Below are 25761 nucleotides of genomic sequence, written 5' to 3'. Positions count from 1 at the left end.
CGGTGGAGGCAGGAGCCTGGACCAGGGCCCGGGCGGGGAGGACATGAAAGGAGGCTGAGAGCGTTGGGGGAAGGTGGAGGGAGGGGCTGGGGAGGCCGCGTGGTCACGGCGGGGAAGTGGAGCCGGCGGCAGCCTGCTCTCCCCGCCCCATCGGTAACTCCACTGCCGCCCCCAGGCCTGCCGCCTGCACCCTTGCCGCTCAGCCCTGTACATGGGAAACCCACGTTGCCCGGACTGCCCTGGCCCAGAAGTCTTCGTGGCCGCCCCCAACTTCCACATCTACCGGGTAGAAGCCCAGCTAAAATCCGCCTCGCCCATGGCGCTTTCCCAGCCCTCCATCTCCTGGGTGCACTGACCCCGGGACTGCCCGGCTAGAGAGGAAGCTCCCTAGAGGCCAGGAGTGGCGTCCTCCTCTGACACTTTGCCTCCCCAGAGCCCAGCGCGCCACAGGAGCTCAAGCACCGCTTCTTAGGCCGGGGAGGGCCTGTCCTGCTGTCTGCTGGGCATCTGTCAGACTGTCAGTGCCAAATCCATCAAGGGCAAGTCGACAGAGTTGGGAACCCTGACATGACATGGGCCCCCCGACAGGACTGAAGGCGGCAGGCAAGGCTTTCTGGAAGAGACCTGCACGGGGGTGGCTGTGACGGAGACGACACGAGGAGTGAAGGGCCACGGCCCTGGACGGGGTGGGACCCTGTCCCTGAAGTGTGAGGGCGCTTTTCAACCCAATGCCCTGGGGCAGCTCCTCGCCCTCAGGGCTCCAACTCAGGGGAAGCTGGCTTCTGCTCCTGGCTTGGCCACTCCCCTGTGGCCACGTCAGCTCTCTAAAGGGACTTGTTTCCACTCCTTACAGAGTGACCCAGAAGTTGTGGCCTGTGTGCCACTACTGTGGGCCTACCGTGGGTCTAGTACTCTGCCAGGAGCACAGCACAAAGTGGGTGGCACGAGGCCACACACAACCCAAGGCGGGAGTGGACAGGAGACCAAAGCTTAGATGACAAGCTCCGTGAGGTCAAGGGTCACGGCTGCCTTGCTCACTGCTGGGTCCCCTGGGCCTCGTGCAGAGCCTGGAACCCAGGAGGTGCTCAAATCAATAGCACCTGAACAAGTCTGACCCCAGTTCTGCCGACGTTTACAAGGGAGATGGGGACTTGCTTCTCCAAGGACACAGCACTGACTTTCAGCCCCGACATTCAAGACGAGGCTCCGTGAGGTTTTCTGCCTCACTCTTCTCTCTTGGTGGCCCTGCCGCCTGCCCACCACTCTCATCCCCGACACCTATGAGTCCAGACGCAGGAGGGCGTGTCCCCTCCCAGCGCCTCGGCAAGCCCATGGCACACGGCTGGGGAGCTGGAAGGTTCTGGCAGCCCCCGTGCAGTCCTAATCGGCCTTGACCGTGTGCTGCAGACTCCCACAGCCTCCTCAGGCTCGGAGCTGGGTTTTCCCTGTCTGCTCCCTCCACACGCAAAGCACCACGTGGTGAGAGGACCCCTCGCAGGGCGAATGGACCGTCCCAGTGAAAAACGGGGAGAGAACTGAGATCCTGCTCCAACTTCTGAGCCTGCTTCTCTGGAACGGAGGCCTCACCTGGCGCCTCCTGCTGGCTGTGGTCATCACACCCCTCCCAACCCTTCCCTGGTTTCTCCTGAGAAGGACAGTGACCCTGCATCCATCCCCTCTCTCTCCCCTCAGGGCCTTGGGCAGATGGCTGGAAGGATCGAAGAGCTCTGTCTCTGAGACAAAGACCCAGAGAGGTAAAGTGACTTGCCCAAGGTCACACCGCTGGTCAGGGATGCCGGTCAGAGCCCAGGAGCCAGGACCACGGTGCTGGCCCCACACCACGTCTTTGGTGGGGCTGCCTGACCCCAAGCAGGGTGCCGGGACCCGAGCACCAGAAATGCTCGGCCAGGGCTAACTTTGACCAGCCTCTCGGTTCCACTGCACGTTTACTCCCCTCCCTGTGACCACAACCCTCCCTGCTGGTCTCAGACCTTAAGGGAACGAAAGTCTGTTCTTGCTCACTGGGGAAGCTCGGAGTCCCTGCTGCACAGTCTAGCCCACGGCATGCAGATGGGGCTTGGGGCTTCCTCCTAATTCTAAGAGCTGCCAGCTGGCCTTGTCCTAGGAAGATGCCGTCCAGGTGACGTCCTAGGAAGGGCCAGTCGACTGCCCTGCTGCTGCTGGGTGGGCCGCACACCCGGTATCTCTGGGCTCCTCATCCATTTGATGAGACAGTCAGACTAGATCGTGGTTCCGAAACGTTTAAGACGCGCTGTTGTGGCCGCCCCGCCGGCGTCCCGCCTCTCCCCGGGGGTCCTCACCCTTCCTCGGTCTCATTGATGATGTCGCAGATCTCCATGTTGAGTGCCCAGTTCTCGTTCTGCAGGGAGCCATCTGTAGCTTTCTCTGAGGACAAGAAACCACAGGTCACACAGGTGTGTGGGGTTCCCAGACAAACTCAGCGGGAGTGGGGAGGACAATGGATGCTTTCTGGGCACCCGAGATGGGCCAGGCATCACGTAGACGGTGTCACCTTCATTGCCCCATTTCGTCACTTAATTCTTATACTAGCCATGCGAGGCTGGGGCGGAAGCCATGGCTGAATCTACCAGCTGGGTGAGCGGGACAGGGATTCAGGGGGCCTGGCCTCAGAGTGCTTGTTTTTGACATGACAATATAGAGACAGGGTTTTGTTTTAGATTTGTAAATAAATGTTCCCTCTTGACCCTTTTATTATCTTTTGACTTGGAAACCATTCACATGGTTTAAAATGGAAAAAGCTCCGAAGAGGCGAAGAGGCATCGAATGGAGAGTAAATCTACCGGCCTCCCCTGCCCCCAGCTCCCTCTTCCTGGAGGCCCCCAGTTTCCTCTCAAATCTCCCAGAGATATTCTTTACCTCCAAAGCCAAGGCCACGGGGTTTTAAATCCCGACTCTGTTACCAACAGGAGGCCTGGCCGTGGTCTTCCTCTACAAGCTAGCTTGTCTGTAGATGGGTAGAAGCGCCCTGGGGTGTCTGATGATGCAAACCAGGCATATGCATGGTACTTGGTGCAAAACAGGTACTCAGTGGGCGGTGGGTCTTTTTTTTTTTTTTTCAATTGAGGTGAAAGTCACACAACATAAAATTAACCATTTCAAAGTGAACAGTTCAGTGGCATTTAGTACATTCACAATGCTGTGCAACCATCCTGTCTATCTGGCTCTTGGGGTGAGGTCTCCAGGCCAGGAGTCACTACGAGATTCTCCAGGCCTGTCGAGGCCACAGTCGGTGGCCCTTTGCTGTAAGATCTGCTCAGTGCTGGGACCCGGCCGCCTTTTGTGTGCTCTAGTGTGAGAGGAGGTGGGTGAACAGTGAACACGGGAACAGAACATACTGTAGGACTTTCAAAAACGTTCTTTAAAATCCAAGTGCTGGGGCTTCCCTGGTGGCGCAGTGGTTAAGAATCCGTCTGTCAACGCAGGGGGACACGGGTTCAAGCCCTGGTCCGGGAAGATCCCACATGCCGCGGAGCAACTAAGCCCGTGCGCCACAACTATTGAGCCTGCGCTCCACAGTCCGCAAGCCACAACTCCTGAAGCCCGGGTGCCTTGTTGCTTTGCAACAAGAGAAGCCACCGCAATGAGAAGCCCGCGCACTGCAACAAAGAGTAGCCCCCGCTTGCTGCAACTAGAGAAAGCCCGCGCACAGCAACAAAGACCCAACGCAGCCAAAAAAAACCAAAAAACAAAAACTGAAGTGCTGTCCTTGCGTTCACATCACCCACTTTCCCTGCCCTCTCCATCTTCTAGATTCCATCCTCATGCAAACCTGACTTTAAAACAAGTTCCAATTGGACACAAGATGGCGTACTAGGAGGATGCAGAATCCATGTCTCCTCACAACTAGGGCACTTACCAGGCACTGGTGGGGGACCACAGACACCTAAGGGGATGGGAGGAACACCCAGTGACCGGCTTGTGGGATCTTGGTTCCCAGGCCGGAGGTTGGGCCCGAGCTCCTGTGGTGGGAGCTCCGAGTCCAAACCACTGGACTAACAGAGAACCTCAGACCCCAGGGAATATCTACTGGAGTGAGGCCTCCCGGAGGTCCTCATCTCAGCACCAAGACCCGGCTCTATCTAACTGCCTGCAAACTCCAGTACTGGACGTCTCAGGTCAAACAACCAGTAAGACAGGAATACAGCACCACCTATCAAAAACAAAAAAAATGAAACGACAAAAAAATTTTAACAGACGAAGGAGCAAGGTAAAAACCTACGAGACCAAATAAATGAAGATGAAATATACAACCTACCTGAAAAAGAATTCACAGTAATGATAGTAATAAGATGATCCAAAATCTCGGAAATAGAACGGAGAAAATACAAGAAACATTTAACAAGGATCTAGAAGAACTAAAGAGCAAACAAACAGTGATGAACAACACAATTACTGAAATTAAAAATACTCTAGAAGGAATCAATAACAGAATAACTGAGATAGAAGAACGGATAAGTGAGCTGGAAGGTAAAACGGTGGAAATAACTGCCAGCGAGCAGAATAAAGAAAAAAGAAGGAAAAGAACTGAGGACAGTCTCAGAGACCTCTGGGACAACATTAAACACACCAACATTCGAATTATAGGGGTCCCAGAAGAAGAAGAAAAAAAGAAAGGGCCTGAGAAAATATTTGAAGAGATTATAGTAGAAAACTTCCCTAACTTGGGAAAGGAAATGGTCAATCAAGTCCAGGAAGCACAGAGAGTACCACACAGGATAAACCCAAAGAAAAACATGCTGAGACACATATTAATCAAACTATCAAAAATTAAATACAAAGAAAAAATATTAAAAGCAGCAAGGGAAAAATAACAAATAACATACAAAGGAATCCCCATAAGGTTAACAGTTGATCTTTCAGCAGAAACTCTGCAAGCCAGAAGGGAGTGGCAGGACATACTTAAAGTGATGAAAAGGAAAAACCCACAACCAAGATTACTCTACCCAGCATGGATCTCATTCAGATTCCACGGAGAAATTAAAACCTTTACAGACAAGCAAAAGCTAAGAGAATTCAGCACCACCAAACCAGCTCTACAACAAATGCTAAAGGAACTTATCTAGGCAGGAAACACAAGAGAAGGAAAAGACCTACAAAAACAAACCCAAAACAATTAAGAAAATGGTAATAGGAACATACATATCGATAATTACCTTAAATGTAAATGGATTAAATGCTCCAACCAAAACACAGAGACTGGCTGAATGGATACAAAAACAAGACCCATACATATGCTGTCTACAAGAGACCCACTTCAGACCTAGGGACACATACAGACTGAAAGTGAGGGGATGGAAAAAGATATTCCATGCAAATGTAAATCAAAAGAAAGCTGGAGTAGCAATTCTCATATCAGACAAAAGAGACTTTAAAATAAAGACTATTACAAGAGACAAAGAAGGACACTACATAATGATCAAGGGATCAATCCAAGAAGATATAACAATTGTAAATATTTATGCACCCAACATAGGAGCACCTCAATACATAAGGCAACTGCTAACAGCTATAAAAGGGGAAATCAAGAGTAACACAATAATAGTAGGGGACTTTAACACCCCACTTTCACCAATGGACAGATCATCCAAAATGAAAATAAATAAGGAAACACAAGCTTTAAATGATACATTAAACAAGATGGACTTAACTGATATTTATAGGACTTTCCATGCAAAAACAACAGAATACACTTTCTTCTCAAGTGCTCATGGAACATTCTCCAGGATAGATCATACCTTGGGTCACAAATCAAGCCTTGGTAAATTTAAAAAATTGAAATCGTATCAAGTACCTTTTCTGACCACAACCCTATGAGACTAGATATCAATTACAGGAAAAAAACTGTAAAAAATACAAACACATGGAGGCTAAACAATATGCTACTAAATAACCAATAGATCACTGAAGAAATCAAAGAGGAAATCAAAAAATACCTAGAAACAAATGGCAATGAAAACATGACGATCCAAAACCTATGGGATGCAGCAAAATCAGTTCTAAGAGGGATGTCTACAGCACTACAATTCTACCTCAAGAAACAAGAAACAACTCAAATAAACAACCTAACCTTACACCTAAAGCAATTAGAGAAAGAAGAACAAAAAACCCCCAAAGTTAGCAGAAATCATAAAGATCAGAGCGGAAATAAATGAAAAAGAAATGAAGGAAACAATAGCAAAGCTCAATAAAACTAAAAGCCGGTTCTTTGAGAAGATAAACAAAATTGATAAACCATTAGCCAGACTCATCAAGAAAAAAAGGGAGAAGACTCAAATCAATAGAATTAGAAATGGAAAAGGAGAAGTAACAACTGACACTGCAGAAATACAAAGGATCATGAGAGATTACTACAAGCAACCATATGCCAATGAAACGGACAACCTGGAAGAAATAAACAAATTCTTAGAAAAGCACAACCTTCCCGAGACTGAACCAGGAAGAAATAGAAAATATAAACAGATCAATCACAAGCACTGAAATTGAAACTGTGATTAAAAATCTTCCAACAAACAAAAGCCTAGGACCAGATGGCTTCACAGGGCAATTCTATCAAACATTTACAGAAGAGCTAACATTTGAGAAGAGTTTCCTTCTCAAACTCTTCCAAAATACAGCAGAGAAGGAACACTCCCAAACTCATTCTACAAGGCCACCATCACCCTGATACCAAAACCAGACAAAGATGTCACAAAAAAAGAAAACTACAGGCCAATATCTCTGATGAACATAGGTGCAAAAATCCTCAACAAAATACTAGCAAACAGAATCCAACAGCACATTAAAAGGATCATACACCATGATCAAGTGGGGTTTACCCCAGGAATGCAAGGATTCTTCAATATATGCAAATCAGTCAATGTGATACACCATATCAACAAACTGAAGGATTAAAAACCATAGGATAATCTCAATAGATGCAGAAAAAGCTTTGACAAAATTCAACACCCATTTATGATAAAAACTCTCCAGAAAGTAGGCATAGAGGAAATCTATCTCAACATAATAAAGGCCATATATGACAAACCCACAGCCAATGTCATTCTCAATGGTGAAAAACTGAAACTATTTCCTCTAAGATCAGGAACAAGACGAGGTTGCCCACTCTCACCACTATAATTCAACATAGTTTTGGAAGTTTTAGCCACAGCAGTCAGAGAAGAAAAAGAAATAAAAGGTATCCAAATCGGAAAAGAAGAAGTAAAACTGTCACTGTTTGCAGATGACATGATACTATACATAGAGAATCCTAAAGATGCTACCAGAAAACTACTAGAGCTAATCAATGAATTTGGTAGAGTAGCAGGATACAAAATTAATGCACAGAAATCTCTTGCATTCCTATACACTAATGATGAAAAATCTGAAAGAGAAATTAAGGAAACACTCCCATTTACCATTGCAACAAAAAGAATAAAATACCTAGGAATAAACCTACCTAAGGAGACAAAGGACCTGTATGCAGAAAACTATAAGACACTGGCGAAAGAAACTAAAGATGATACAAAGAGATGGAGAGATATACTATGTTCTTGGATTGGAAGAATCAACACTGTGAAAATGACTATACTACCCAAAGCAATCTACAGATTCAATGCAATCCCTATCAAACTACCAATGGCATTTTTCACAGAACTAGAACAAAAAATTGCACAATTTGTATGGAAACACAAAAGACTCCGAATAGCCAAAACAATCTTGAGAAAGAAAAATGGAGCTGGAGGAAACAGGCTCCCGGACTTCAAACTACAGTACAAAGCAGTAATCAGTAATCAAGACAGTATGGTACTGGCACAAAAACAGAAATATAGATCAATGGAACAGGATAGAAAGCCCAGAGATAAACCCACGCACATATGGTCACCTTATCTTTGATAAAGGAGGCAAGCACATACAATGGAGAAAAGACAGCCTCTTCAATAAGTGGTGCTGGGAAAACTGGACAGCTACATGTAAAAGAATGAAATTAGAACACTTCCTAACACCATAAAAAAAATAAACTCAAAATGGATTAAAGACCTAAATGTAAGGCCAGACACTATAAAACTCTTAGAGGAAAACATAGGCAGAACACTCTATGACATAAATCACAGCAAGGTCCTTTTACACCCACCTCCTAGAGGAATGGAAATAAAAACAAAAATAAATGGGACCTAATGAAACTTAAAAGCTTTTGCACAGCAAAGGAAACCATAAAAAAGACGAAAAGACAACCCTCAGAATGGGAGAAAATATTTGCAAATGAAGCAACTGACAAAGGATTAACCTCCAAAATATACAAGCAGCTCATGCAGCTCAGTATCAAAAAAACAAACAACCCAATCTAAAAATGGGCAGAAGACCTAAACAGACATTTCTCCAAAGAAGATATACAGATTGCCAACAAACACATGAAAAGATGCTCAACATCACTAATCATTAGAGAAATGCAAATCAAAACTACAGTGAGGTATCACCTCACACCAGTCAGAATGGCCATCATCAAAATATCTACAAACAATAAATGCTGGAGAGGGTGTGGAGAAAAGGGAACCCTCTTGCACTGTTGGTGGGAATGTAAATTGATACAGCCACTATGGAGAACAGTATGGAGGTTCCTTAAAAAACTAAAAATAGAACTACCATATGACCCAGCAATCCCACTACTGGCATATACCCTGAGAAAACCATAATTCAAAAAGAGTTATGTACCACAGTGTTCACTGCAGCACTATTTACAAGAGCCAGGACATGGAAGCAACCTAAATGTCCATCAACTGAGGAATGGATAAAGAAGATGTGGCACATATATACAATGGAATATTACTCAGCCATAAAAAGAAAGGTAATTGAATTACTTGTAGTGAGGTGGATGGACCTAGAGTCTGTCATACAGAGTAAAGTAAGTCAGAAAGAGAAAAACAAATACCATATGCTAACATATATATATGGAATCTAAAAAAAAAAAAAAATTGGTTCTGATGAACCTAGGGGCAGGACAGGAGTAAAGACACAGACATAAGAGAATGGACTTGAGGACACGGGGAGAGGGGAAGGGTAAGCTGGGACAAAGTGAGAGAGTGGCATGGACATATATACACTACCAAATGTAAAATAAATGGCTAGTGGGAAGCAGCCGCATAGCACAGGGAGATCAGCTCGGTGCTTTGTGACCACCTAGAGTGGTAGGATAGGGAGGGTGGGAGGGAGATGCAAGAGGGAGGGGATATGGGGATATATGTATGCATATAGCTGATTCACTTTGTTATACAGCAGAAACTAACACAACACTGTAAAGCAAGTATACTCCAGTAAAGATGTTAAAAAAAAAAAAGAAAAAGACCAAGTTCCAGCAGAGTGTGCAGAGACAACTCTGTACTCTGCTTGTCTCAGGCAAGATTCTGCCCTGCACGTTACTCCTGCGGGTCTGTCAGGCCCACGCACGAGTTTTTAACCATCGGTTGGATCAGCGTTTAGGGCAGTAGCCAAGTTCCCCCATTACGGCAGTGTCTTTGGCTTCAGAGCCTGGCTCCAGGCTCAGAGCCTCACACCCGTGGCCTCAGTGCACCCGCGGGCATAGCTCTGTGGGCTGTCTCCCAGGAGCCCCGATGGACCGGGCACACGGAGCTCTTATTCCACGCGATGGTGCAAGGGAGGCTCTCTCACCACCCTGCTCTCGGGTGAGACCCCTCACGCGTCGCACAGCTACTGACGTGCCGGCCTGCTCTAGGCACTGGGGATGCAACGTGGACAGATGGACACGGTCCCTGCCCTGTGGTGCCCAGAGAAGCCACACTCCGAGCCAGGCTCGTCAGGATAGACGGGGCAGACTCCGTGTGACTGGGCAGGGCCCTCTTCCAGCTGGGCAGGCAGCCCCATCCTGCGGGCAGAGCCTGGGCTGGGCTGGCACAGTCAGCTCCCTAGAACGGTGGCTTCCATGATCTTGGTTTTGAAATTGGCCTGACTTCAGTTCCACCCTGGGTCCCCCTTGGGTCCTGCGGGCTGGATGGATGCCAGGGTGGCCCAGGACACGTGCCAGGCAGCTGAGGCATCCAGGTATGGACCCAGCAGCAGGGTGGGCTGCTTTGCTCCTGGGTTAGGGCTGCGAGAGGGGATGAGAAAGGGTGCCCTTTAAATGGGTGAAGATGGACTCGCTCATCCCACAACTATGTCCTGGGTGTGGCTCCTCTGGGCCACACTCCCACCCCTGGGACTCACACACATACTGAACCACATAAGAAGAACCAAAGAGAGCCGGACAAGTGCCTCCTGAGCGGGGGGCTGGGCCCTGCTTTGGAGGGTCTGGGGGATGGTGGCTGATCAACCACGCACAACTGCTCCTCCTTCGGAAGCCACGTCTCAGTGACCTCCTGGCCCGTGGGATTCGCCAACCTGACGCCCGACCGCCCCTAATGGGCCCCTGAGTCCTGCCAGTTCCAGCCCCTGAGGCTCTCTCCTTCCCGGCCGGCCGTTCCCTTCCCGCCCTGCCCTCAGCCACTGCCCCAGCTGGGCCACCTCCCCGCCCTCGTCAGCCACGGCCTCGGCTCCCCCTGCCTTCCTGCCCCCAGCCGTTCTCCATGCTGACCCAGAGTGAACCTTCCGGAGCTTGAAAGTGACCGTGTCCCTCCCATGCCCCTTCAAAGGCTCCCTTGCCCTGGGCTGGGCCCTTCCACAATGGGAATAGTTTAACTTCCCAAGTTAGATGCTAGGTAACACCAAGCATTGTTAGCTGTTTACGTAAAGAAGGTGATTCAACCCTCACACCTATAAGGTGTACACTATTGCCCTTGTCTAGCTAATGAGGAACCTGAGGCCTGGAGAGGTCACACATGGTGGAAAGGGAGGATGGCTGTTGATGCCACTGCCCCCGCCTCCCATCAGGAGTCAGGGAGCTCTGCTTTTCCAGAAGGCTCCACCTGGACCACTCAGGCCATCTGCCCCCTCCTCCACTAGCAGCCCTCTCAGTGGTTCCTCCACTGGATCCCCTATGACCTCTCCCAGGGACCGCTGAAAACGATGGGCACCTCCCTTCTCCTGCGGGAGAGAAGGGCAAGGTTTCAGAAGGGATTATGATCATTCCGGAACGGCAAGCAGGCTGCTAAGGGGGCAGCTGGGACATTTATGAGTAAGAGGCAAGCCATCCCAAGGAACCAAGGTGGACGCATCAGGACCCCTGGAGCGCGAGTCTGATGCTAACCTGAGCACAGGTGCCACGTTCTTTAGTGCCAGTCGTGGGCAGAGCCATTAAGAGGATGGAGTTTTTTGGAGGGAGTGGGGGGAAAGGGGGAGCTTCAGTCAGTCTAAATAGGTGGGGGGGGGGTGGAGAGGAAGAGGAGGAAGAGGCAGAGGAGAGACAAGAGCCATCTGAGCAATTCCAGAAGAGAGGTGTGCCCAGACCCCTCCCCTCAGATCTGGGGAGAGGTCTAAGACTTGCCTAATAAACATGTCCAAGGGGCAGGCATGCTCCATTAAGGGCAGAAATTTAAACCCACAGGAATCTGGGGATATGTGTTTTAGTTTTGGTTTTAACCGCAAAAGTAACTCAGCTGGCTATTTTAAGAAGGGGGGATAAAAACACTGACAATGGTTACCAGTTCTAAAAGACAGCCTGCTGACCTGCCCAGCTCTGGGCTGTTGGCAGTGACCTTCAGAGGCCCTGCCCTTGTCCCCAGCTCCTGAGGAAGCTGGGCCCTGCAAACCACCTGCTGTTGTCGGGGGCTGGCAGGCGGTGGATGGGATCCGCTGGGCGTCTTGCTGTCTGCTCTGTCCTCTCCATGTGGGGCTGGTGCCCGCCCAGCCGGGCTGGGCGGTGGCACAGCTTTGGAGTGGGACGAGCCCGACCCCACCTCTGAACTCAGAGACCACGGGCAAGGATCCGAGCCTCCGAGTCTCGGTTTCCTCACCTGTGAAACTGGGAGAAGACTGACTGCCTCCCTCACAGGTGTTGGGACCTTCAGCCAGACAATGTACGTATGGTGTCAGCTGAAGGGCAGCGACGGGTCACTGCTAAGTCCCATGACTGTGACTTGGACCAAGAGCAGCAGAGAGTGGCCACCAGACACTCTCCAGCTCCGGGGCCCTGGTGTCAGCCTGCGCGTCCTCGGGGGCACCCTGGGTATCTGGCGAGCCTGCCCTCTCGGCCACGGGGGAAGCCCTGCTTTGCAGGAAGCCATTTCTGCGGCGATCAGGGGACCCGTGGTCAGCACTGTGGATGCGTGTCATGCTGACCACCTCCTGCCAGGTCAGCCCGAGGGCAACAGCCTAGAGCCTTCTCCCCACCACCCTGCATGTTCACTCACCGGGGTTCCGGCTGAGGGTTCCAGCTGCTCAACGCCTCCATCATCAGGGCCACGGCCCTGGCTCAGGCACTGTCTCCCACCCAGACCTGGACCGTCACCTGCACACTCTCCTCTTCCAACATAAATCCAACCAGTGCTTTTCTCTGTCTAAATGTCATCCATGACCCCCCACTGCCTGAGGGTCAAAAACCGGGCCTTTTCAGGGGCTGAGCTCGCCCCGGCCCACTGTGTTGTTCTCCCTCCCTTGGCGGGCCTTGTTCTTTCAGGCGCTGGGGCTTCTGCCGGGGATGCCCGGCTCCCCTTCAGGCCGGCACTGGTTCACAGGTGATGACGAGACCACCCCCCGCCGGCCCACCACACTGACTCGCTGGGCTGTCACCACACACCAAACACGGGGCTCTGCACTTCACCCCAGCTCCGCCAGCCCTCACCACAGCCCCTAAGGCAGAGGATGGGTAGGCTGAGGGGCACAGAGAGGCCAGTGGCTTGCCCATGGTCACACAGCTTGTATGTTGCAGAGCAGAGGTTTGAACCTAAAGAGGTCTGGTTCCCAAATCTGTACCCTTAACCACCAGGTTACGTGCCTCTCGAACATACTCAGCACGTGTCACGCAGGCCCCGGGAGACATCAGAGAGCAAAACCAACAAGGTCCTGCCCTTGGGAAGTCTACAGTCTGGCGGGCGGCCACAAGTGACATTACAGACGGCAAAAATGCCCCAACGGAAAAGAGCAGGTGCCGAGACAGTAGAGGGGCTGAGATTCAGATGTGCCGACAGGGACGGCTTTTGAGGTGCTACCCCACTGTCGGCCCCGCAGTGTTGCCTCCAACTGGGTAAACCGTGCCAGGCCCCGTCCCGCACTGCGGCATAACACTGTGGACAACAGTGACCAAATGACCGGCCTTCGCTGCATGTCAGCCTGTGCAGGACACGGCGCGGACCTCTTGTCACTGCCCTACAGCCCCCACCACGTGTGGGCACAGCTGATGCCCACACCCGGAAGTGGAGGACGGGGATGCAGAGCCGGGCCCGGGGGCCTCTGGACCCGTGTGCCCTCCCTCTGCTCCGCCCCCGCCTGCCTCGGCTGGACCCTGAGCTCCGGGGACACCTCTGTCTCACCGGGGCCTACCCTCTGGTGGGAAGGAGGGCAGAGGTTCGGCCAACGTCTGCGGAAGGAGCGGCCGAGCCTCCAGACAACCTCGCCACCCCAGTTCAGTGCTGAGCACCCGTCCCACCCCCGTCCCGGGGAACATTCCTCATGTTTCACTGACCCTAAGCTCCCTTGTCCGCTCTTCTTTTTTTTTGGCCACGCCACACGGCTTGCGTAATCTTAGTTCCCTGACCAGGGATCGAACCCGGGCCCCGGCAGTGAAAGTGCGGAGTCCTAACCACTTGACCGCCAGGGAATTCCCCCCTCGTCCACTCTTGAGCCCCTCTGATATTGGGATGTTTCTTACAAACAATGACCTGTCAGAGCTCAGTTGGTAGATTTTTCTTTCTAGATTCAATGAAATATGGTTTGTAAATAGTAAGGAACTGTCTTAAAGGCCAAGGCCGATAGCAGCCCTAGTCCCACCTTGACTATGACCAGGTCTAGGGCAGGGCTCACCCACCCGGGGGATAGGGAGAGAATGGGAGTTAGCTGACCGTGATCAAGCAAGCAGTGACACGGTGCGTCAGCTCTACCCAGAGCTCCCATGGGGGCCCTCTTTCGAGATCCTCCTCCTATGACCGGCACCCCTGCAAAGGTGCCCACAGCCGTTTTGTTTTTAGTCCACATTCATGGAATGTCATCTTCCCAGTGTAACGGCCACCTACTAACGTCACTCAAAGGAACCATGGTGAACCTCTGAGGAGATTTCCTTCTAGTCTTTACTGTTTTCAGGCTTTAAAAAACACATCTGCATCATTTTTTTTTTAACTGTGTAATGGTATTGTGATTATGGCTTGTTTGTTGGTTTCTAAATGGGAATCCTATTCCATACCCTTAAAAGACACGCTGAAATATTTATGAATGAAATGATATGCTGTTTGGAATCTGCTGTAAGTAGTGCCCACCCCTTTGTTCTCCTCTGCTCCCCCCACCCACCAGCTGCCTCCATCCCTTGCCCAGTGCCCCTTTATCCCATCTGCCCCCCAGCTGCCTTCTAGATGCCCTCTGCCCGCCCATCTATTCTCCATCCTACGACACGCTCTGAGCAGCTACTGTTTGTCCGGCCCTGTGCCAGGTGCTAGAGAGGCAAAGAGGGAGAAGAGAATCCCTGCCCTTAGGGAGGCCCTACAGCGGTCAGCGAGAACAGCGGGACAGGCGTGTTCAGTGCAAAATGACAGGTGATGTGACTGAGGTCAGTCTGGGGCGCTGGGGGAGCCGGGGGCAGGGGGTCAGCGCCTCAGGGGAACCGGGAAGGCTCCAGTGAGGCGGTGCCGACTGAGCTGAGCGCAGAGCACAGGCTGCCAGGCCGGGCAAGGTGAGGAGGGACGCTCCTGGCAGAGGAAGAGCACGTGCTGGATGAATGAATGCGTGATGAAACCTCAGGGATGACGGGAAGAAGAGCAGAGACGAGGGCCTTGAGGGTCAGTCTGAAGGACCTGAGGGAGGGAGGAAAGGCCGTGCTGAGACCGGGAAAGATCCAGGAGCCCAAGGGAGGCTGAGGGTCCAGGAGGGCGCAAGGCAGCCGGAGGAGAAAGGCCATGATGCCAATGGCTTGGCAGACCAGTCCTCAAAGCCAGACAGAGGGAATCAGGCACAGACACCCCCTAGCCTGCCCCCAAGCCGTTCCTTCCTCTTCCCCGCCCAAAGCAGCAACCCCTCCCCCCCTTCGCCACAGCCCGGTCCACGAGTGGGTGAGCCACCCAATCCCGATCCCTGGGGGGCCTCGCCGGGGAGGGGAGAGTCTTGTCTACCCCTCCCCAGCCCCCGTCTCCTTCTGTCCTCTCTTCTGGGAGCCAGCATGGGAGCACGGCGCCTGGAGCTTGGGCCGAGGAGGTGACACGCTCAGGACACAAAGCCAACGTATTCAGGACAGAGAAAGAAAGAGCCTGGGCGTTGCAATACATCGTGGATCTGTCAGACCAACCCTGGAAATGCCGACCTTCCGACTTCTTGCCAGGTAAGCCCAGCGCGTGGGGCCGGCTCGGCTGTGTCTCTCTGTCATTGCAGCCAAGGTACCCCGAAGCCTGATGGCAGGCTGCAGCGTCTTCTCCCCGCTTCGTCCTCCCATCACCTGGGCCTTCTGCCCGCGTCTGCTCCCTGCGGGGCCTGCCCTGACCCCCAGAGGGCCTTCCCCTCCATGCTGGGCCAACGGCACCCTGCGCACACCACAACTACAAGCTCTGCTTAGTGTTACAATAACCCTATAGCATTTACTTCTTTGTTTCTACGTCTCTCTCATTAGGCTGTGAGCTCAAGGATGGAGGTTACAGCTTGTGAGTCATTGAATTCTCTACACCACACAGGATGACGGGGCCTGTGAAAAACCTGCAGGATGTGTTTGATGAATGACTGAATGAAGGATGAGGCTATATTCACCACGACCATAAGCTCTTAGAGCACTTTAATTTAAATGAAGTACTCCCACCCTTTGGCCCTCATCGATTCCTTAGTAGTGGTTGTGCAGAAATCCTAATCTTTCTTCAGCTCAGCAGTCCTGTGAATATTTTTAAAAAGCACCATGTCCCTCCTTCATCTGACCTCCACGTTACCATCCTCAGTTCCTGTGACCACTCCACTCTGGAAGTGACTTCTAGAGCCTTCACTGTTCCCACTGATCCCCCTGGGACACTGCCCAGCTGTGCTGTTCTCCTGGAAACTGTGTGGGAACCCACGTGGGATATGGTATTTGTGTTAATTCACCCTGTGACTACATTGGATGTTTATCAACTCTACTGCATGGAACTGACTCCTGCAGAGCTTGTTGCTGTGAAAGACACTCTCCACTGGCCCACATTCTTTAGCTTTTCTAGTCTCCCTTGCAGCCAGAAGAGGCCCTGTGTTCTGGCCACTGAGATGTAAGTGGAATTTTCTTCCCAGTGGCTCCTGGGGAAGGTTTTCGTCTCCTGATAACAGAGGCAGTGCCAGAGGGTGCCTTCACCTGTGCTCTCTGTTACGTGGGGACTAGCAGGAGGAGGAAACCAATATGCTAAAGGTTGGGGTGGTGGGTGGAGAAATACAGAAAGAACCATTAGGAACAAACTCATCCTAGATGGACCCTGAACCCAGACATTTGCACTCTAAAGGAAACCCACCAGGTCCCTTTCAATTCTAAGGGGAAGCAATGAGGTGGGAAAGTTAGGAGAGTGGGATCTGGACACAGACAAATCCCAGTGCAAGTCCTGACTGGAGCACTCACTAGCTGTGTGTCCCTGAGTGAATTCCTTAACCTCTCTGTGCCCTCGTTCCTCCCCTGCAAAACAGGGATAACTAAAGCACTCACCTTCCAGGGTTATGTGAGGAGGAAATGAGAGAAGGCACTTCATGTGCTTTGCATCCCACCTAGCACAACAGCCAACACCAAAACAAACGTTGCCAACTACAAAAATATCAACCTAAAAATCATTGTTTGAAAATTTCAAGCATCCCCATAAAATAGATTTTTAAATCACATACATGCAGAAGCCATTCTTTTTTCCCCAGCCAGCAAACTGTCCTGAAGCCTATTTTCCAAACGAATAGCTCTTTTCCAGGCCTAGCATGGAAAGTTCCATCAGTCTCCTAAGTTGCTGAGCCATCCTTCCTCAAAGCCCTGGCTGCCTCCCCCCGGCCATTCTGTAACCACAGGCCACAGGAGGAACTCTAAAATACTTTACAGAGGCATAACTTTGGCAACCCACAATTTTAAAGTTGATACAACTAACTATAGTACCTAACTGAAGAAAATTTCAGTTAGATGAAGGATGGCTTTTAAAAAACTATCTAGGTAAGAAGGAGCAAGGCCATGAGAGTAGAGAGGCTTGAAGTGGCTGGCCAAGGTATATATGACATTCTTTCCTTGTTCCCCCAACTCACGAATGTAAAAGATGTTACTGACAAATGTATGTATGTAGGTATGTATGTACCTATCAAGAGATTTTAGGAATTGCTCGTGCTATTGTGGAGGCGTGGCAAGTTCAAAATCTGCCGGGTAGACCATCAGGCTGAAGACCCAGAGGACAGATGCAGCTTAAGTCTGAAGGTCGTCTGCTGGCAGAATTCCCTCTTCTTGGGAGGCCAGTCTTTCTTCTATTCAACGGATTGGATGAGGCACACACACACTACGGAGAGTAATCTGCTTTTCTCAAAGTCTGACTTACGTGTTAATTTCATCTAAAAAATACCTTCAGATAAACATCTAGATTAATGTTTGGCTAAATATCTGGGTACCATGGCCTGGCCAAGTTGATACATGAAGTTAACCACCCCAAGGGTTCATCCTGCATCAATACAAACAAGTTCCACTGGAACAGGGGACACCTCTGTCTGTCCTTCAATTCTCCTGGTCTCAGCCTATGTGGCCTCGCTGGCTCCTCCCTCCCCTCCTCTCTGGCTCCCTCCTTCCTTTCTCTACCTCCCCTGCAGGAGCAAAGCCCAGTTCCTCCCCACGGGTCTTGCACAGCTGCTTGGCTCTGTGGCACTTTTTGGTGCTTTATCAATTGTCAAGTTTCCCACCTCCATGGGGGAACAAGCCCCTCGGAGGTTTTGTCACTTGCCTGCGGGATACGACTGGGAAGGGCAGGAGCTGGCACTTGAACCCAGATCTTCTGATGCAGGGTCTAAGTGCTGACCCTATTCAGACTGCTTATGTCCGAGTGGTCAAAACGTGCCACCCGGGAACATGCTAGGTGGGCTCATGGGCAAACATAAAGACATTTTTAGAGTTACCTATTTACTTTAATATCAAGTAGAAGGGAAAAAACACAAACTAGCTTATCAAAGTCATGATTTCAGGATATAATCACACAGGATAAGGTCAAATTTAAAAAGGTGAGTGAACAAAAGGAAAACATTCTGCAAATAAAACTAAAGGTGGTACATGAAGGGCAGACACATATCATAAAGGTGGTACACGAAGGGCAGAAGTCTGGAGAGTGCTAGCCTAGACCGAGGCCTCCTTGGTAAGAAGGTAAAGAGTTAACTTGTCCTGAATCCTCCTGCTTCTCATGGGGTGACGGTCCCAAGCTAATTAGAAGACACTGAGGGTTTTTGTTTTTTTTCTAAAACCAGAAGGATGGAACTCCAGGACTTTACTCTTATTTCTTTGAGCTCAGGGAGGGAACAAAACCTATTCACCAGTTCCATCTGTAGGGTCAGGCAAAGGCTTTAATTCCCAAGTGAGAACCGGCTCCACCCCACAGCCTGAAACCTGACCTGTCTGTGACAGTGGCTGCCACCCAGCCTGCTGACTGCTCATTCCCAGTGACACCAAGACCAGACAGAGGCTGTGCTGGAGCCAGGGCCCTGGGTGGGCACCTGGGCTCTGCCTCGAATTTAGACTACATCCCAGCAGTGATGATAAGACCGGGTAAAAAATCACAACAGCTAACAATTATGGACGATTACTGTCTGGCGGGCACCAGGCCAAGTGCTTCACAACGTGACAATACTACAATCTCCCAACACAGCAATGCAGCAATCCCAACTGATACGTGCAATTATTATCCTTATTTTTAGACAGCAAATTGGAGAACAGAGAAGTTAAGTAACTTGCTCCAGGTAACAAAGCAGGTGAAGGATAAACCAGGACTCAGACCACCTGGGCTGACTCAGGAGCACATCCTGGATGCCTTACTATCTATGTACCATGCGGCTAGCTGACACGAAGCCCTTTCTAGACATTAGTCCCTGTTATCCTTAAGACAGAAATTTGGGGTTCTAACCTGGCACCAGCACTTATGGATCAAGGAGTCGGAGCTTCAAGATGCAAGGGCTCCCCACGGCACAGAGTGGGAAGCGGTAGAGATTCTGACTCAGGGGGTCCAGGGCTGGAGAATCCTCAAACATCTCTGACGGAGGTGCTCTGGGACCCCAGTTTGAAGAACAAAGAACTTAACCACTCTGCCTCTGGCTAAGAGGTCAGCAAACTATAAACCCACGTGCCAAATGCAGTCTGCTTTTGCATGGCCCACAAGCTAAGGATGGTCTTTATGTTTTTAAATGGTTGAAAAAAATCCAAAGAAGAATGAAATTTCGTAACATGTGAAAATTACATGAAACTCACATTTCAGTGTCCATAAATAAAGTTTGACTGGAACACAGTCGTGCCCTTTCATTGACTTACTGTCTGTCTGCTGTCGTGCTCTGATGGCAGAGTTGAGCAGTTTGCAGCAGAGGCCATATGGACCATAAAATCCAAAATATTTACTATCTGGCCCTTTACAGAAAAAGTCTGCAAATCCTGGTCTAGTCTACCCTGCCAGCCATGCGGCATCCTCCTCCCTCCCTCCAACCTCTGCCTTCATACCTCCAGGGTTGGGGAGCTCACTACCAAACAAGGCAGCCAGGCCCACTGTGAAAGGTGCTGGCACTGAGCTCCTCTGGTAACCGGACACTCTGCCCTCTAAGCCTGTGCAGTCGGTTCTATCGCCCCTCCGCACTGGCCATCCGTGTGCTTCTTCCCTCCAGCATCAATCCTTCCCCGTCCTCATCGTCCCTTCAGTTGTTCAATCCTCTGGGAAACAGAGGGAGAACGGTGGCACCTCTGTGTTACAGGTAAGGGGAGGTGGTGGAGAAGGAGGAGTGTGACATAGTCAGCAGTGGAACTGCAGCTGGAACCAGGTCTCCTGCCGCCCAGCCTGGTGTCCCCTTGACAACCTTGCTTGAGTGTCCAGTTTGGTTTCCACTCATCACTCCCAAAATGGCAGCCCCGCGGGCCCGAGGTATTCTCTTCCTGCCAATGCCTATGGTCTCTTACCTATGATGCCTTCTGGTGGTCCCCCTGGCTTGGCCTTTGTGGAGCTAAGGGTGGCTCTCCCCGACCTTTCTCCTCTCCCGTCCACCCCAGGACTCAGTCTTAGGCTCTGGGCTCTCTGCCTGGTCCATCTTGCTCTCCCCACCCGCTACCAGGGGCTGGTCCCCAGGCAGTGCCCATGTTTATAGTCTCTGCTGTTTGCAGCTTGCTCTCCTGAGTCACCTGCATCTCAAGTTCAAAGTGCCAGGGGTGAGCTGACAGCCTGAAGTGGAATATGAGGTTCTTGGGTTGCCTTCTGACATCTCTCTATAAGACACAGCCAGTAAGGGCTGTCCTCAGCGAATACCTGGGATGGGTTTTTAAATCCTTGGAAGAAGAGGGCTGTGTCAACACCAGATAGTACTCAACTATCTGGGATCCTTTCAGCCCCAGGCTGCTGCCCACGGGAAACAGGAAGCTCTCCTGATAGATAAGGGTGTGTGGACAAAAAATGTCACCCGCCATTTCAGTAAACAAAGGCAGCTGTGGCCATCAAGCCACTGGCCACTGCAGCACCCTCCCCTCACCAAAGGTGCACCTGAGTGGAATTCAGGATGGAGAAAAACAGGATATTGGCACTAGATACTGAAGATGCATGTCAAAGGACTGATTTCAATAAGCCCAGACTCTTGCATCTCCCCACACAGAGGAAAAAGTCCTAAAATCATTAACTTGAGATGTCTGTATTTTGTGATTAGCAGTCATCTTTTGATGTTTGACTACTTTTTTTTTTTTTTTTTTCCAGCAAAAACTCCTGTATATCCTGGCTCCTCCCTCACCTTTTTGGAACAGTCCCTCCGAGCTACCCGAGAGGCTGCCTCCCGGGCTGTAATCCTCAGTAAGGTCTCCAGATAAAACACAATTCTCAACTTTTAGGCGGTGCATATTTTTCTTTCGTGGACAGGTGAGTGACCTGGAAATGTGCACAGGTCCAGGCGTGCGTCGCAATCAGAAAAGCTAGTCTGTGGGTCAAACAATAACTGTATGTTGGAGGGCTGGGATGCTGCATATTCCAAACAGGTGTTGGTCAGCCAGAGGCAGTGCGGTGAGGGTGCGAGAGAGGACCTGGGCTCTGCAGCCAGAGACTCTACGGAGCTGTGAAACCTTGGGGAGTGACACCTGCCTTCAGACTTACCTTTAGTGACATGAGAAAAAATAGCAAAACCCTGCAGGGGAGAAACTGAGTGCCCCTAAAACCGACTTCCTCTGCCGAGTTTCTGATTAACCTCTCCATCCAAAACTATTCCCTTTCTCGTCCCACACCTGTTCCCCTCAAGATTGATGAATATCAAAGAAAAGGGGGCTTTGAAACTGAGTGGGACCCTGTGGGGCCCCATCGGGCACAAAAGCTTTTCCGTGTCCCCCATTTCTTGTTTGTGGGAAAAAGGCTTCAGCCTCCTAAATCTTCCCGAGAGCCAAAGGGCAGATTCAAACAGTTACTAATTAGGGAAGGGAGGGAAGGCAGAAACAAAGAAAAAGCAGTCAAGAAACAATGGTGCAAAGATAAAGCACAGTCCCAGCTCCTCCTCAAGGGATTTACTTAACAATCTGATACAAATCTCTGAGTTCTTCTGCTGGACCTGGGGGTCCCACCCAGGGGGAGGATGGTGACTTCAGGTCTGCACAAGGAGACTCCAGACTGGAGGGAACCAGAAGGCTGATGCCTGAGATTCCTGGAGCACCATTGTGTTACCTCCCCACCAGCCAATCAGAGGAAAGTTACAAACCCTGCACCCCCATCCCCACCCCGCAACCAATTTTGCCTTTAAAAACTCCTCCCTGAAAACCATCAGGGAGTTGGGGTCTTTTGAGCACAAGCAGCCCATTCTCCTTGCTTGGCCCTTGCAATAAACCTTTCACTGCTCCAAACTGTTTGGTTTGTTTAGCCTCACTGTGCATTGGGCACACGAACTTGGGTTCAACAACAGGGTCGTGATACCAGCGTGGCACCTGGCATTTGCTCACAAACTGTTACTTTCCTTTTCTCCTTTCTTCCCTCCTACTATGTGCCAGGCCCCATGCTAAGAGCCAAGGGTCTGGATCAGTAAGGTACAGCACCTGCCCTCAGGAAGCCCAGGCCAGCCAGGGAGACACATGCACAACTACTAACAGAATGGGACAGAGCTTTATTAGAGTGACGATGGTGAAAATAATAAAAATGATGATGATGTTTACCCAGCACTGACAATGTGCCAGGCCCTCTCCACGGAGCATCTCACTTCACTCTCACAACCATCCTGAGAGGTGGATGCTGGTATAACCACCATTCCACCCAGGAAGAAGCAGAGGCTCAGAGCCCAAAGGCAGACAGCGAGGGAGCCTGCAGAGCTAGGGTGATGGGAGGGCACAAAAGCAATGGCTGGATCTGAAGGGGTCAGAGAAAGCCTCAGGGAGGAGGTGACGACGCCCGGGGCTTTGAAGGATGCACCGGGAGCAGGCAGAGGGAGCAGCAAGCACAAAGGGGTGTGGGTGGGGGGCCGGGGACTTTGTGAGTTGAGAGACACTCACCCCTGATTAACACCATCAGGACCCCTGTGCTCAGGGCTGCCAACTGGACAGGGCTCTACTCTCAACAGAGAGATGGAGTTGGCAGGCTTGAGAAGAGATTATTTCACCCCTGCAGTTTACAGAAATGCAAGCAGCTAATACTAGGTCATTAGTAATAGTAATCACAGCCGATCAGGGCTGTTGCCGTCTCTTTATCAAAAAAAGAAAAGAAAAAAGAAAAGAAAAGAAAAAAGGAATACTGAGGGTATTAACTCAAATGGCAGACATTCTTCATTCAATCCTACTTTTAGAGCTTCTTCAGCTTTGGTTCAGGTATCAGGGGCTCAGGGCAGTTCATCTCAGCTTTCCTATCACTTCACTGGGGTCCTTGGGTGAGTCCTAGTCTCCACCTCCCCTCTCTGGGCCTCAGTCTCCTGTATAAAATGAAAGGGATGGGCTAGAACAGAGGGTTTTAATGTGTGGTTTCCAATCCAGTGGCCACCTCAGACCTATAGGGTCACAAACTCTGGGGATGGGGCCCAGCCTTCGATGCTTTAACAAGTCTTCCAGGGGATTCTGATGAGAGCCCTGGGTCACAAGACACCCAGGGTAAGGACTGTTCCTGCAGAAAACTTGCTCTGTGCACTAAGGTATTAAGGGTTAGTAACTCTTTGGACTGAGTTATCTCTTGCCCACGACAGGCAACCTTTCAGGGTAAGAAAAGAAACTGTTTTCTTTGACCATCTAAAGCCCAGAGTCCAGATGAGCTTTTCTAGAGAGGCTCAGACACATGTGGCTGACTGTGAAGGCCAGAATTTTTTGGGCGGGGAGGGGTAGGAAGTCTCAAACTTGGCATGTGATGAAAGCAGTGGTATCTGCAGCTAGAGAAATAAAGATGAGAGACAAGCCGCCTTCTCTTTTCAGCTCCAAAACAATGACTCACCTGTGCATATATGTGTGTGTGTGTGTGTGTGTGTGTGTGTGTAGTCGGTGGGGCAGGGTGGTGGTCCTGAGAGGTACAGCTTCCCCTCTCTCGTCCAGGAGCTTCCTGGTGTGTAAATTCCCTACTGACAGCCTCCTCTTGAAGACATTTCATTACAAAACCTCAGAAGAGCCACAAACGGCCACGGGGGCGATTTCAACAGAGCTGGGTCAACAGACTTAAGCGAGGTTTGGCTTCTAAGACAGTAAGAATGGAAAGAATATCTTGTCTAAAAGATCCAATTTTCCCAGTTTGAACTTAAGGCTAAAAACCATCCAAAAGTTGGAGAGAGTTTCACAGTACTGCCCTGGGTTTCTTCATGCAAGGAGGCACACCCAGCCTGCCCTGGAGGAGTGTTAGCTGTTTGGGCCATGGCCTGTGGGTCCTCTCTGCGTTGGTGGGCAGAAATGAGTGCCTATGAGACCAAACGTCCAAGCCATTTTCAGGAATTCCGGACCCTCACTTGGCGGTGTCTCAGTAACAATAATAAATATTACCACTTTCTTTTATATAGCATCGGCCACGTGCCAGGCGCTAAGTCCTTTACATTTATTAACGAGTTTACCCTACACAACAACCCCACGGAGGTAGGGATCATTATTATCCCCTAATCACAGGTGAGGAATCCTCCCTACAGAGGCAACGTCACAGAACTAATAAGTCTCCCGTCAATAGGGGGCGAGAGATTCAGGAGACCTGGGCTCTGAGTGAGCCTGTGTCTCGGCCACAGGGCTTGGCCGTCCCCTCTACTGAGAAATGAGGGAGACCGAATCAGGTGGTTTCTAAGATCACTTCCAGCTCAGAGTCTGCGACTCCATGCGGTCCATCTGATGCCGGTTGGTGAGGGCGGCCAAGGCCGGCACGTCCTGAGGCTTTGGCCTGGCTTCCTCATGGAGCGGGTTCCTCAGCGTCTAGCCCCGGCCCGGGGGAGGCAGGGCTCCCTGTCCCCCTCCCCGCAAGACGCCCACCCAGCCGCCAAGCCCTTGTCTCCTGGTCCTGGAGAATGGGCTTCCAGCCCTTCTCAGGTATCCGTGTCCGCAGCGCCGAGTGAGCGAGGAATGAGACGGCAAGGGCCCAGGAAGCGCGACCCGCGCTGGGTAGGCGACGAGAGAAACATTCGAGGGGCCCACGGACTGCAAAACCACGCAGTCCCTTTAACCCCCCAAACTTTCTCCCTGGATTAGCGACCCTAGCAGCCGCACATTGGCTGAATCGCGGCCGCCCGGACCCGCCTTCTCTCTTTACCTATTGGTTGCTGTAGGCATCCATCACAAGCCGAGGCTTCTTAGTGGACCGCGGTTTTTGTCAATCAAAGCAGGCGGGAGGCTGGGCGGGGCCAGGTCAGGGAGAGACACTCCAGCCTCTCCCTACCTCCCTCAGGCGTGTAACTGGGGACCTGGAGGCGCGCCTGGGGGCCGGGGCCGGGCGCGGAACCCTGCGCTGGGGCTGGGCCGAGCCCCGGGGACTTACCGATGCGCTGTCCCACTGGAGAGCTGAACGGGTTCCCCAGGAGAAAGTCCATCGCCACGGCTGCCGCTGCCACTGCCACCAAGCCGGGGAATCAGCTGACAGCAACCGCCAGCGCCGGACCCGTCACGTGATGCGCCGGACGGTCCTCGAGGAGGCGCGGCTGGGGCGGGGCGGAGGGAGGCTGGAGCCGGCCGCAGGCCCCGCCCCTGACGTGGAGGGTCGGCGCCTCGAGGCGGAGGGCGATGACCTCACTGCGGTTTACTCGGCGTCGGTGGACGTCACGCACGATGCCGGGCGTTCCTGGGGCGCTTGGGTCTAAGCCACGCCCTCCACGTCTTTTTAAGGATTTAGGGGCGTTGTCTTTGATCTGTACACACCCAGAAAACCCAGCCTTAGACCAGGGAAATGACTTGGGTAAGGTTACCCAGCAAGCTGAGACTCCAGCTCTCGCTCTTAGTTTTAGCCTCTAGGACCTCACAGTGACTACACACGCACTGCTGGGCTTGACAGCCTCCCTGGCCTGTTGTCTCCCTGCCCAGAGAAGACTCTTCCTATTTGAGATCGAGGTCTCCCGGCTGCAAAA

General features: G+C 51.2%; 1 protein-coding gene across 1 annotated transcript in view; it reads right to left on the bottom strand.

Moving 5' to 3' along the window:
• TOM1 (target of myb1 membrane trafficking protein) overlaps nt 1–25313 on the bottom strand; it is a 45384-nt gene extending 20071 nt beyond the window's left edge. Inside the window, exons 1-2 of the mRNA XM_059936852.1 lie at nt 25179–25313; nt 2322–2406 (exon numbers count right to left, since the gene is read on the bottom strand). Coding sequence (XP_059792835.1) covers nt 2322–2406; nt 25179–25230 — 137 coding nt within the window. The 5' untranslated portion in view covers nt 25231–25313. The remainder of the gene's footprint in view (nt 1–2321; nt 2407–25178) is intronic.
• Nucleotides 25314–25761: the final 448 nt, after the last annotated feature.

The sequence above is a fragment of the Balaenoptera ricei genome, chromosome 10 (genome assembly GCF_028023285.1).
Source record: "Balaenoptera ricei isolate mBalRic1 chromosome 10, mBalRic1.hap2, whole genome shotgun sequence".
NCBI lineage: Eukaryota > Metazoa > Chordata > Mammalia > Artiodactyla > Balaenopteridae > Balaenoptera > Balaenoptera ricei.
This window is presented reverse-complemented; position numbering and strand designations above follow the sequence as displayed.